Genomic DNA, 13273 nt, shown 5'->3' on the forward strand with positions numbered 1-13273 from the left:
AATATTTTTATATATTTGTATGTATTATGTATTATGGCGCATTGGCCAAAAGCTGTAATGCCGTAATACTCTTTTTTATAAATAAATAAATAAATAAATAAATAAAATAAATGTGTATATTTACTTACACTTTTTTAAAAACAATTGTCGAAATATAATACAACCCCGCTTCAAGTGTTAGGTTTCTGGGTAACTATTTTTGAACTGCAGAAAAATTTTACGGACCATCGGCTAAGAAACTTTTAAGGTAGCCAAGTAACATGCAACACTTAGCCATAAATTGGATAAATAACTATTTTTATTAGTCGGAAAACACACTAAAAATAATTATAAAATAAAATTCTAAATGTGAATTAGTATTAAATTATATCAATCACCATTATCACATCAAACTACAACGTATTGCTATGTATTTTAAAATGTTAATATTTATCACGTAAAATAGCGCCGCAGGCGATTTAAAAAATACTGTCACAACAACAATGCTGTGTGTTTATCCTAATTCACTCCTCGACACGCCAGGCTGGTCCAATGTGGAGACAATTAATGTAGCATTCGCGGCGAGTTTGTTATGTTATATTATCATGGTGCAATTTCACGAATGCTCACTTTGAGCACTGTGTTCGATCGTGCTCCGTTTTCAGTCAAACGTAACGTACTAACATAATAATATAATCTAACATACAAAAGGATTCGCGTAAAAACCTGATGTAATGCTCAAGTTGTATCATGTTACATTACATGGGAATGATACTGGATAAAGTCAGTCACCATTTTAGAGCTAGGATAGCGATGGTTGTGAGCAGTGGCGGCTAGACGACTTTCTAAGTGGTGGGGTTTAGCCATTAAATATTAAATATACTGTCATACTGCCTACTCTCTCATATTACACATTATTCACCAAGCTACTTCATCATCAGCCTGAATCTATCCACTGCTGGATGCAGGCCTCTTCAAGCTGCTTCCACCTCTTTTGGTCCTGTGCATTGCGTTGCCACGTACTTCCGCAGAATTTTATCATTTCATCGATCCAGCGGCCTCTAGGTCTACCTTGCGGACGTTTTGTACTTCTTGGATACCACTGGATGACTAGATTTGTCTAACGATTGTGCCTTCTTCGAGCTATGTGTCCAGCCTATCTCCATTTAAGGCTTTTAATAAACTCCATTATATCGCAAACCCTTGTCTGCTTCCTTATCCACTCATTCCTCTTCTTGTCCTTTCGCGTTATGCCCAGCATGCACCTCTCTATACCACGTTGTGCTACTCTAAGTTTCTGGATCTCTCTTTTACTTAGGGTCCATGTTTCACACGCATATGTGATCACAGGAAGCATACACTGGTTAAACACTTTAAGCTTTAGGCACTTATATTATATAATTATTATAATAATATGATTTTATTAATGAGAAAAAGAGTATTTTTTCAGAATAAATAATATGATAATCCGAGTCGTTACTTAATCCCATATAAAAAGCATGCTTAAAAATATTAACTTAATTAATGATAATTATTATTATAGACTTACCATTATCGGTTTTGAACAACGACATACAGCGAGCGTTTTTACTCACCTAGGGGATATTTGATTCGCTCCCCATTATGCGTATACGAACCCTAATGCATTCACATTCTTTGTAGAACGAGATTTGTACCGCGGCGACGGGATGGGACTGAGCCGCCCCGGTCATCGAAAAATAGATGCCATATTTTTCTTAACTTGTACATATGTGTTACCATGGAATAAAGCGTATTTAATTTTATTAATTATTTTAATACCACGTACTCATTATAAGGTATGGTTTTACATAATTTACAGTCATTACTTTATTTATTTTTATAATAATAATAGATATCTATATAAAATTGCGACAGGTTTAGATGGATAAGATAAATTAAATAGTTCATTTAATTATGTAATTAAGTAGGTATATTATGACAATGATAAAAATATCGGACGTGTATTTTTGACATGATAACGATGTGGGGATAGTTCCAACGAACCCTTAAAGTAGAGCCGCCCCTGGTTGTGAGTGTCTTTAACTCCATAAAATAATAATTAATACTGTTATCAAAGAAATTTAATAAATAATAAATTGCATTTACTTAGTTGACATCGGAAGGAATGATTTTATTGACAGATAACATGTTAAGCCTTGAATAATTATACTTTAATACTCATTCTTATCGAAATTGCCAATTATATTGATTATACATCGATAAAAATCAATAAATACATGCGTTTTGTTGGAAGATAAACAATTCTGTTATAATTATTAGTCGCAATATTTCATCAAAATGGCAGTCTTTCTTTTATTTTGTGTTGTGACAGTTTTAAATCACGGTAAGCTAAACAATTAAAAACATTTTGCGACCCTAGTTCTAAACAACCTAAATGTGTAATACTATTAGTTTTGTATTAATTAATATACTTACGCGGTGTTGGTAAGTATTTACAGCAGTGTAAAATGCTGGATAGCCAAATCTCTAAGTTGATAGATCGAAATATGACAATGCATACGAAACAATGACTTGTGATGACATTAAAACCCCTAACGTCAAGTTAAAAATATAAAAACAAATCGACATAATTTTGTGTATTATGGAAAAGTGATTAAAATAATTTTTGTAGAAAGAAGTAGGTACTTCACATAGTAAGTAACGCACTGACGCAAGAAAATTTACAAGAGAAAGAGTTTGCGTTTTTGTTGCGCGGTCGCATAAATAAAACACCTGCGTTTTGTCCTATCATGCGTGCTGTATTTAATCGCCTAGTCGCATAATATATGAATTTCTCTCGCACGCTTCTTAGCCCATTGCATTCAAATCTGCGCGCTCTTTAGTTATTTTTATAAATAAAAAACTATTTTAAAACAATACCACTGAATCACACTGCAAAACACAGGCTTTATCAAAATAAACCATAAGTTACCTTACGTTAATTTGATTATGAAATAAAAAAAATCGGTGTGTGTACTTATGTACGCGCGTTAGAAGTTATACTTCTTTGGCGTAACAAAACTTGTGATAACCTAAATTCTTCGACTATCTCTTAATTATCTTGTTAAATTACACATGTAAGAAAACGGGCCGCTTATTGAAACGCCGTTGGTTTATTTCTATAAGTAAGTAAGTAACAACTGCCACTATGGCGTTTAATCGTTTGTTTACGTAAGGAATTGCAAATGGCCGACAATAATAAATTCGCTGCCTAGGCAACAGAACAATTCTAAACTATAACATTATACTGTATAATCGTCACGATTGCAGTATCATACTGTGGCGTAAAGGTAGTGCGTTCGGCTGATAACCGAACAATCGGTGGTACGAATCCAACGGAGTGCGTTTTTTTTCGTGTGAAAAAATAAATTATGTGTTACATGTCACACGCCAAAAATACACTCTGATCTGATTTCGCAAACGCGCTAAAAGAAGTAATAACTTCAAAATTACTATTATTGTAGAATAAGTAGGTACTGATAAAATATAACATTTTGAATTGTTTGTTGTGCCACCAAGAATTAACAGTGAACCAGCTCTGGAAGAGGTCCGACGTCATCTCTGCATCTAGCCAAATGACTGTTAACTTAATGTACTATTAGCTATTTTAAATTGTTTTACCATTACTCAGTCGCTCGATTAAATAGTCAGTTGTGCTTATTTCAAATTGGTTATTTTATACCATTAGTTGAAAATATTGTAATAGATACATGCTTAAAATAGAAAGCTTTGTTTACGTTGCGTCATATTTAATTGCATATTTACTACGGAGATACACGAATAGGAAATAAATATAACAGAGGCTCAAGTTAATCTTCGTAAGTCTTCTATGACAGAAAATTTATAATTTTCAATTTGCTTCTTTACCAAGTTGATAAAGAATATTTTCATCTGACAAGTATAGGTTAATCATTCTACAGTGGCACCATAGGCGATTCGCGAGTGTATCGAATTGCTTGCGGCAATGCCAGTTTCAATGCTAGCAAACAATACCACTACAACAGCAAACCGCGTTTGCCGTACCCATGGTGCCACTGTATAATGATTTACCTGTACTCTGTTAGAAACCGTAAACTTATTGACTGGTTCATTCAATTTGTGTTGATTAAAATGTTCAGACGAAAACTATAATTTTACACCTATGTCCCAATTCTAACTACATATTAACATACTGAACTAATCGGAATTACTTTTATATAAAAAAAAATATTAATATAAAAATTGTGTCTTTTCTAGTCTCCGCAATTCACCTGGACGATGTTGAGCCAAGAATCATTGGTGGTAATCAAACATCAATTGAAGATACTCCATACCTGGTATCCTTGCACAAAGATAAGAAGATGGATGGTATATTTTCCCCAGAATGCAGTGGATCCATTATCAATGAAACCGTTATAATTACATCTGCAGATTGTGTTAACAAGTAATAAACATTTTTTTAAATTAATACTCAATGCAGTTAGTAATTATATTCAATAAATATATGATTTTTTCTGTAATAGGTATCGTTCCTAGGAACCACAGAAAAGACTAATAAATATAAATCCGATATTCTATGTTCAATACACTACATTTTGATGCAGGGTTTTGAATGTGTGAATGTCCTATGACAATAAAACACGCATTATGCACGTGTAACAGTGTGTGTAATACACCAATATTAAATGAGCATCAATGCATAAGCCGAGAGCAATTGTCAGTATTCGATGTATGACGTACTCTTGACACGTGTTTAAGTTTATCCCGGATTCTTTCTTACTCGAGATCGGTTGCCTTCTACTCGTTACCCGTTATGTATTTTTTTCCTGCTAGGAACCCTTTTCCAAAGAATGATCTTTCAGATAGCTGCAGATTATCGACATACTGCTCTAGAACGCTTCCATACATTTTGACGATTATTTTGTGTATGGGAAGGGCTAAATGATATTGTGTAAAAATAATTGGTCTGGATCATGGAATCATTAAGCCTGGAGATAGAAGTCAAGACAAATAAGTCAAAATGCAATAATGCAGTCCAATATCAGGAGTAGGAGAAAGAATGCTAATTCACAAATATAAACCCAAAGCTTACAAGGTAAAAGCCAAATGACATTGTGCGAAATACATTATCGATCAACATTGGCGCTTGAAAGGTGGTGCAGAGACATAATCCAAAATACATTATTCAAGAGACAATCGTCAGAAAACATCACACATAGCAATACTAACCCAAAGACAATGACCATAGCTCAGCTCATTAGGCAACGAACAAATATTATTTTGGATTAGATTTCATCCTGAAAAAATATGCAACAGTGATTGAGAAACAAATGATGAAATATATTAACAAATGGATAATGGCCAACAAAATATGATCACAAAACATCGTCCAAGAGACATAACTCATAAAGTAAAAGATATTGTGCAAAAGATATTGTCAATAATAATAATATATGTGCCGTCGTCTCGACTCTTGACTCTAGATATATATAAGTAGAAATACATTTCCAATGGACAATGTCCAAATTACCTAAGTGAAACCATCCGAAATACATTGACCAACAAATATAGCTAATGAGAAAAAGAACTCTGAAAGAAAAAAATATATGACTGGTCAAGAAATAAAAGACGAAATATAGAAACTAAAATGGAAAATGGCCAAGAGGCAATAGTCAGAAAACAACACTTAAGGTACACTAATCAAAATGTCAATGATCATAAGGCATGGTTAAAAATATAATACACACAAGAAATTGTCGAGAAGATATAGGCCTGAGTACAGAGGTTAAGACACATAAACCAAAATACATTAATTAAAGGACGATTGTAAATAAGAGTGAATAATCAGAAGACGTTGACTAAGGGATGCTAAACAAAATATATATGCCATAAAATTGGTAGCAAATAATATTGGGAAAAAGACAGTGGTCAAGGGACGTGTTTAGATTATTATGTTTTGTGTTGTACCTGATTAGGCTTAGGTACAACATACTATCATTTTATTCTGCTTGTTTTTAAAAGTCTGTTAAATTTTGTTTTAGCACAAAACCGTCACAGTGGAAAGTGCGCGCTGGTTCAAAGTTTTCAGAGGTTGGAGGCAAATTAATTAATGTCACTGGGATAATCATGCATCCCAACTTCACAGAAGATTTTGACTACGACGTGGCTTTGGTGGTCCTAGATTCTCCGCTGGAATTGAATGGGAACGACACGGAAATTATTCCACTTCTGGATGAAAGTGTGAAAATTGCTGATGGCGAAGAAATAGCTGTGACAGGCTTCGGAAGAGTTACAGTAATACCCTTTTATTATACTTGTAGTATTATTTAATATTAATATTAGGTATTATAAGTATTGAAATATGCCCAATCATGCTTAATGGACATCAGTAATACATACTCTACGCTGGATGGTGACTGACAAATTATAACAAACGTCAAGAATAATACTATGTACAAAAGAAAGATCACTACTTTTCAGGATAATCAAAATAAGATTGATTTTTGGACCATTTTGTATGGAAACTTCGATATTTCAGTGTGGAGTTTAGTAATTTAGATGCGTTGATTCAACTCATCCCTTTTCCCGTGGTATATATTGCATATTTAACTCACTTTTTGATTTTAAAACTTAACACCTTTTTGCTTTCGCTCACAGAATAATGCATACTGAGACAGTGATATATATCTGATAATACACCTACAGTATAATACACTACAGTGGCGAAAAGTGGAAGTAGGCTGTGGATATTTGACATTAATAGCACACACTAAACTTTATCAGTCATAGTTATTTGTTTTCATAGAACTTAAAATACAAATTGCAGATGGTTTTTTAGAATTCAACCCTGCCTAAACCAAACCATAATAGTGGAGATAGGCTGAGGCTAAAACATTTGCGAACTTTAAAAACAGTTCCTAGTCGTGCTGTTTATTCATTTCATTCATTCATTTATTCTTATTCCGTTTTGACATCTCATAATAGAAGTGATTGAAGTGAAGTTAGTCATAATATAACTGTATGTATTGCTACCAAATGGAAATGTTTACTGGGAATACACAATCATTTCGTACAGTAGAATTATAAAATAAATGTGATAAAATAACTGATAAATTATTTAAAGTTCTTAATAATTATTCATTTATAATTATTAAATATAATTATATGGTACCGTTTGCACACTTTCAGACACATTTACAATTTCAAAATTTAAAATTAATGATCGGGGAATTAAATTTTATAAGTTTGCTATTATATGGACGCCATGCCACATTATGACGTCACATCGTGACGTCGCTATACAACGAATTACATTTGCACTCATGCATACAAATGAGCAGTATTTAGCCTATAAAGTATTTGGGAATCTCATGCATACGGCCCTATAAATATTTGCACACGCCTTCAATTTTTCTCTTTAATATAATTTACTTAAATATGACGATGGTCTAGTTAAAACACATATTATTTATATATTAAAATTTAATTATCAATTTCAAATAGTTACGTGTTGTAAAAATTGGACCATTTATAGAACTGTAGTATAATTATTGTTATTCAGTTGAGTATCTGACGAATATTTTTTACCGTAAATGCTATTCGTAAAAATGCTGTTCTCCCGAAGTACCTACTATGGCTAATACATTAACCATAATCATAATTCACTTTATACTTCCATCCAAGTATTTTTAAGCATAGAATTTTTAATTTAAAAACATACTTATTCTAGGAGACATCAAATACTTATCTGCTGAAAACATTGGTGACAACCGTAATGAATCAAGAAGTCTGCAAGAAGGCGTACTTAACCCTCAGAGCAGTCACAGAACGAATGATCTGCTCAGGAAACATGGATGACACAGGAGTGGGAGTATGCTATCGAGACTTCGGTGGACCTATGATCCTGGATGGCGAACTGGCGGGCATAATATCCTGGAGTTTTCGATGTGGAGTCCATGGGTTTCCACCAGTCTATACCAGAGTGTCAAGCGTTAAGTCATGGATTAATGAGCAACTATTATTATTGAAATAATCGTTTATGATATAAGTATTTTAATAACGACAAGATTGGTGTGAGTAATTCTAAAAAATATAATTAAGTTCTTTATACTTCAACGGTAATAATTATGATAAATATAGTTGTAAATGTTAGTCAATAATTTAATTAGTAATCCTAATAAGTTTTTAATGTCTACTAGTAGTATGTAGATGATAATCTTGAGTTGTCTGTATAGAAAATGAAATAACTTTTTCATGCACTAGAGAAGAAAAAATGAGAAAATTAACTAGTTAAGGCAGGTATCTAGAACCTTTTCCTATAAGGGTGTCAAATAACATCGACTTTGTTTAGAAAAAAGGGCGTAACCCTCCATTTTTCGAAAAGTGCTTTTATTAGATATTAACAATGTATACAACTAAATAAACGTTCTGTAAAAAGGAAGTAAGCCGCAAATGCCAAATTATTATCCAAATTCAGGTTTTAATTGAGCTTTAACTAAGTTTTAATTTAAGGAAAAAAGCATTTATCCTCAATTTTAATGATTTTTCCATAATAACTTCTTTAATTATTGTTAGATCGAAAAGATATTACACCAAATCATCGATTATCATGCACCCAATGTATGTTCCTATTTTTTTTAAATATTGAATCAAAATCATTCAAAAAATGTTTATTCCCCTCCTGTAAAATTTTTCTGTGAGGGTTATGCCATTTTTTCTAAACAAGGTCGACATGCAAAAAATTTAAAAAAAAAATAGTCGCGTTTCGTATAAATGAAATAAAATAAAACATAAAAAACTATACTTGTGCATAATGGTTTATTTTGAGTTTACTTAAAAAATGAATATCATACATTTTCTAAGGTTACTCATTTATACTTACACATTTTTGTCGGATATAATAAGTGTTGTCTTTTTTTCTTATTTATTTATTCGTGGCTTATAATAATTGGAGACTTTTAGAAGATACTTGAAGGTGAAATTAATAAAAACGTTCTCATGTTTCAGCGATGCTACTACCAAGCGAATTAATTGATCGAAAAAATTATATCGAATTCGTCACCCGGTGGCACTAGTGTCGTAGGTTCATAATCCTTGAGCTCGGGTACCTACGATCCTATCACGTTACTTTGTTTTCTGTCAGATTGTTTACGTTAATTTTAAAATCCATCTCATACGATAGGTCATATATTATATTATTGTATCCCATCTATAATTTAAAAGGTCAGATATTTTATAATGCGGGTGTTGTTGTCACGATTTACATGTTGCTAAATATAAATATTTGCGAAATTTCGTCATGCCCGGCTCACATCTTAAAACGACATCGAAAGTGTCAGTACTAAATGCAGCTACTCTATCTACTTACTACGCAGAACGCAAAAAAATAAAAATGTCCAGATAATACGAACCAGCCCAAAATACATCTGGGTTTTCTCGAACCAATTTGATTATTTTTCGAACAGATAAATACAGATAAATATGATTGAGAAATGAACGGTTCGTATAATATAATTAAGGTCATAAATGCAATTTTTTTTCACATACGTACATCATTATTGTCTTATTCTGCCAAATGTAGCTGTATGTGTATATTTAAATATTTCCACAAACATATTTATAATGCTTTTATGTGTAGTTGGAAAATGAACTAGGTCAGCATTGTAATAAGACCAAAAATTGAAAATTCAGCATTCTTATCTCTGAATAATATTATTGTATCTCATAATACAAAGTAAATATAGTATGACAGTTTTTTCAAAGAAATTCCGTCAACAAGTAGTGACACAGAAATACTCGCCTTATTTATTTACTTTTCATTATTTTTTTTTTAAATGTGTATCCATTTATTATTAAGCAAAAAGTATTATTTATTTTTAGTTAAAAATATAACTAAGTATATCATTTTTGTCTATTGGTTGAATTATTGCTATTCATTCATTTTCTTCGTCGAGGCTTCATGTCTGACGATCGTCATCCGGATGATTTGGCCACCCGATCTGATCGGACGAGTCTTCTCCGCCCCACTCGATGGTCAGAAACATTCAGGTCCTATGCAGTAGAATGCATTCTTGATTTGGTCAATATATCGGGAAGGAATTGTGCATCACTATTAATTATAATGAACGTATTTTTAGTGCACCAATTAAAACTATTATTATATTGTTTAGTTTAGAATCATTTGTGATAATTATTAAACATCTTATAACATAATATACTATTGTTTTTATTTAAATCCATTTGGTCATAGTAAAATAACTTAAAATAATTATTTATATATTTAAATAATTAAGCATATTATAAATGTCTTATTATAGGTGGAAGGCTATTTATATGGACATGTCAACTCAATTGACCAATTTTCCCTTTCTAATTGGAAGAGCCCAGTTGAGATCATTGTTAAATTATGGGGATTATTTAAGTTTTTCCATATTAATTTAACATAGCAAGTACCATGAACATTACATTTTTTTAGATACAAATTTTAATGTAAAGAACACAACAATTACAACAGTTAAACATACAAAGAAAACTATGAAGTAGGTATCTACAAGTAGTAGTTTTAAATAGGTAAAATACCAAGTATGAAGGTATTATGCTATGAAAACTAATTCATTTTTAGTGAGTCAGTTTGTGTATTACCTACTACGTTATTAATTCAGTAAAGAGATGGAAAAACATGATATGTCCGGTTTTTTTGGCATATTGAGTTATGTACATCTTCAGACTAATCTCAGTTTGATATACAAGATATCAAAATATAGTATGTCTAGGTTTTATAGGTTGAGAGAAATAAGCTATGTCAATATTATGTGATAGTTTTAAAATTCTCCTGAACAATTTATAAAAACTGACATTATAGTATTCTTATGTAATGCGGATTACTCCATTATAAATTGGAAAAGCACACAGGTGCGAATCCAGAAGATACAGGTTAGTCTCGTCTTGTGTCGTATTTTTTTCTACAAGATGATTTTTTCTAGTGTGTATATATAATTCTGGCATGAGATGTTTTCAAATTATGAATATTATTGAAATTAAAAATGTATTATTGATTGTAGAAAATTCTCGAAAATATTGTAAAACAATCAAACGACCCAATTATTGGAAATGAATAACAAAAAGATGATAATTTAATAATATTATCTCCTTTCGTGGAAATCACTTAATTAAGTAATTATCTACATGTTTTACTTATAATAATATTGACTAGGAAAATTTATCAGTTATACAATTCTTTAGAAATCAGTGGATCTTTTAAAAAACATATTTTTATGATTACAGAATTATAATTAAAGAAATACAACATACGTATTATTAGAAACTGTCAGTATAATATTATTATATACGCTTTTAAAGGTGGCGTAGAGTGGAGATCGGCTGTAAAGTCCGACATAAATAGTGCTCACTAAAATTTGTCAGTCAAACGTATTGGTTTTTATTGAACTAATACTATAATGGGTAGATAGTGTTTGTTAGATTTTAAATTTCACAGCAGATAATAATAGTCTAAAATATTCATTTATCTATAAAATATTTATAAAAATATGTTATTATCTTTACATATTTTAATATATTTTATAGACAGATGAATATTGTTTTATATCGATTATGGTTTGGCTAGGCACTATGTATGAGTTTTAAAAAACTAACCAACACCATCTGTAATAATATGTATTTTCAATTCAACGAAAACAAATAAGTATGACTGAAAAATGTGCACTATTTTTGTCGGATCGCCCATTGCATACCAAAACTATTATGATTTGGTTTAGACAGGGTTTAATATAATTTTAAAAATTAACCAGCACCATCTGAAAAATATATTCATAGTTCAGTGAAAACAAGTAAGGCTCACAAAGTTTAGTGTGCACTTTTTTATGTCGAATCTTAACAGCTTACCTCCACTCCTCACCACTGGTAGATAATTAGGTTAAGTTATATATTATGTAGATATTTATTATCATTAATTAAAAGATTGATTTTGATAATAATAATATTTAAGATAGTTTACACCTATGAACTGTATGATTTATAGCTACTTTCATGTTATAATAATAATTAATCCACGAAAATAAATTAAAAATTTATAGTTGTCGGTTTTTTGTTGTTCTCCGATTTTCAGTTCTCTGGAAACTATTTTTATCATTTGATACTTTATTTACAATGATTCACAACCGGTGATTCGCGGAACTCTGGAATGCCTCAGGATTTCAATACTCATTATTTTCATAAAATAAATCATGTATGTATTGTAAATTTTATAAATGAATTATTAATCAAATGTATTGTGTTATTAAATATTGATTAATCATAAATATTTGTTTGGTGAAATATTAAAACATGTTATTGTCTGTTTTTGTTTTATGTTAATAATTTAGAATATTTGGTTTAGTGTCCCGAAAGATCTATTGAGAAATATTAATATCCAATATCATTAATTTAAATTTAATTGTTATTGACAAATTACTACTGATATTAAATTCAACGTATTTTTGTATTAGTTAATATGTGCTAATACGATAGTGGATATTTAAGAAAGTCGTTTGATTATCACATTTTGGCAGGTAAACCCTTATGTTAATCTTATTTGGCGACATTTTTATTAACTATCCTGCGACTTAAGTAGCATATTATGTTTCATACATACACCATAACATTATAATATGAAAACAAGACGTCAAATGCAACGATTATAGGCAAGAGTTTTTATTCGCTATCTGTGAAACTATGTGTACCAACTTACAGAATATTAATGTAGTTTATATAGATACCAGATACCATTCCACAAGAAAAATGTTATATTGCTCAATCACTCCTGAGATTTTAATAACATTTTAATTACCACATTTAAATAACTCGTTAATTATATCTAATGTCCTAGTACTCCAAACGTGGCAGTCGTGGTGTTAGCACTAAATAAGTTAAATGGTAAACGTCATTGATTTCATAATATGATACTTTCTAGTGTGAGTACAAACTCTTTGATCTGCTTGTCAATTTAATGAAATGCACAAAATAAGATACGTAATTTAAGAGTCTGGAAAAAGGGTCAAATGACGTGTTATAAGCCTCAATGACATTGAGCTACTTTACAAGCGGTTTGTTAGCGAATTTAAAAGCGGGCGAGTCAGCTAGTGTGATTGTGATGATGACACACAAAACTTTCTACTCGCTCAGAAGCCAACAAGCTAGCCAGTTGAAACCGTTATTTTTGGTACTATTTTGATAGGACGTATTGAGTAGTTCGTTTTTTTTATCGGGAGGTTGCTACCATCGCTCTACTGCGCAGAAA

At 31.1% G+C, this 13273-nt stretch overlaps 1 protein-coding gene across 1 annotated transcript; it reads left to right on the plus strand.

Moving 5' to 3' along the window:
* The first annotated feature begins 2256 nt into the window (after positions 1-2256).
* On the plus strand, positions 2257-8714 carry LOC147078909 (trypsin-3-like). The gene is made up of 4 exons (XM_085948564.1): positions 2257-2344; positions 4237-4423; positions 6021-6273; positions 7709-8714. The coding sequence occupies exons 1-4, from the start codon at positions 2299-2301 to the stop codon at positions 8009-8011; spliced, it is 789 nt and encodes a 262-aa protein (XP_085804690.1). The 5' UTR covers positions 2257-2298; the 3' UTR covers positions 8012-8714.
* Positions 8715-13273: the final 4559 nt, after the last annotated feature.

Source organism: Rhyacophila brunnea, unplaced genomic scaffold, assembly GCF_057557595.1.
Source record: "Rhyacophila brunnea isolate RB1 unplaced genomic scaffold, BYU_Rbru_1.0 scaffold_10, whole genome shotgun sequence".
Classification (NCBI taxonomy): domain Eukaryota; kingdom Metazoa; phylum Arthropoda; class Insecta; order Trichoptera; family Rhyacophilidae; genus Rhyacophila; species Rhyacophila brunnea.

What these genes read in the sequence shown, in the direction of transcription:
- LOC147078909 (XM_085948564.1), top strand. Translation starts at nt 2,299, where the DNA reads ATGGCAGTCTTTCTTTTATTTTGTGTTGTGACAGTTTTAAATCACG. An exon ending in TGTGACAGTTTTAAATCACG is followed by an intron (nt 2,345 to 4,236) that starts GTAAGCTAAACA and finishes TGTCTTTTCTAG; the next exon opens with TCTCCGCAATTCACCTGGAC. An exon ending in CAGGCTTCGGAAGAGTTACA is followed by an intron (nt 6,274 to 7,708) that starts GTAATACCCTTT and finishes TACTTATTCTAG; the next exon opens with GAGACATCAAATACTTATCT.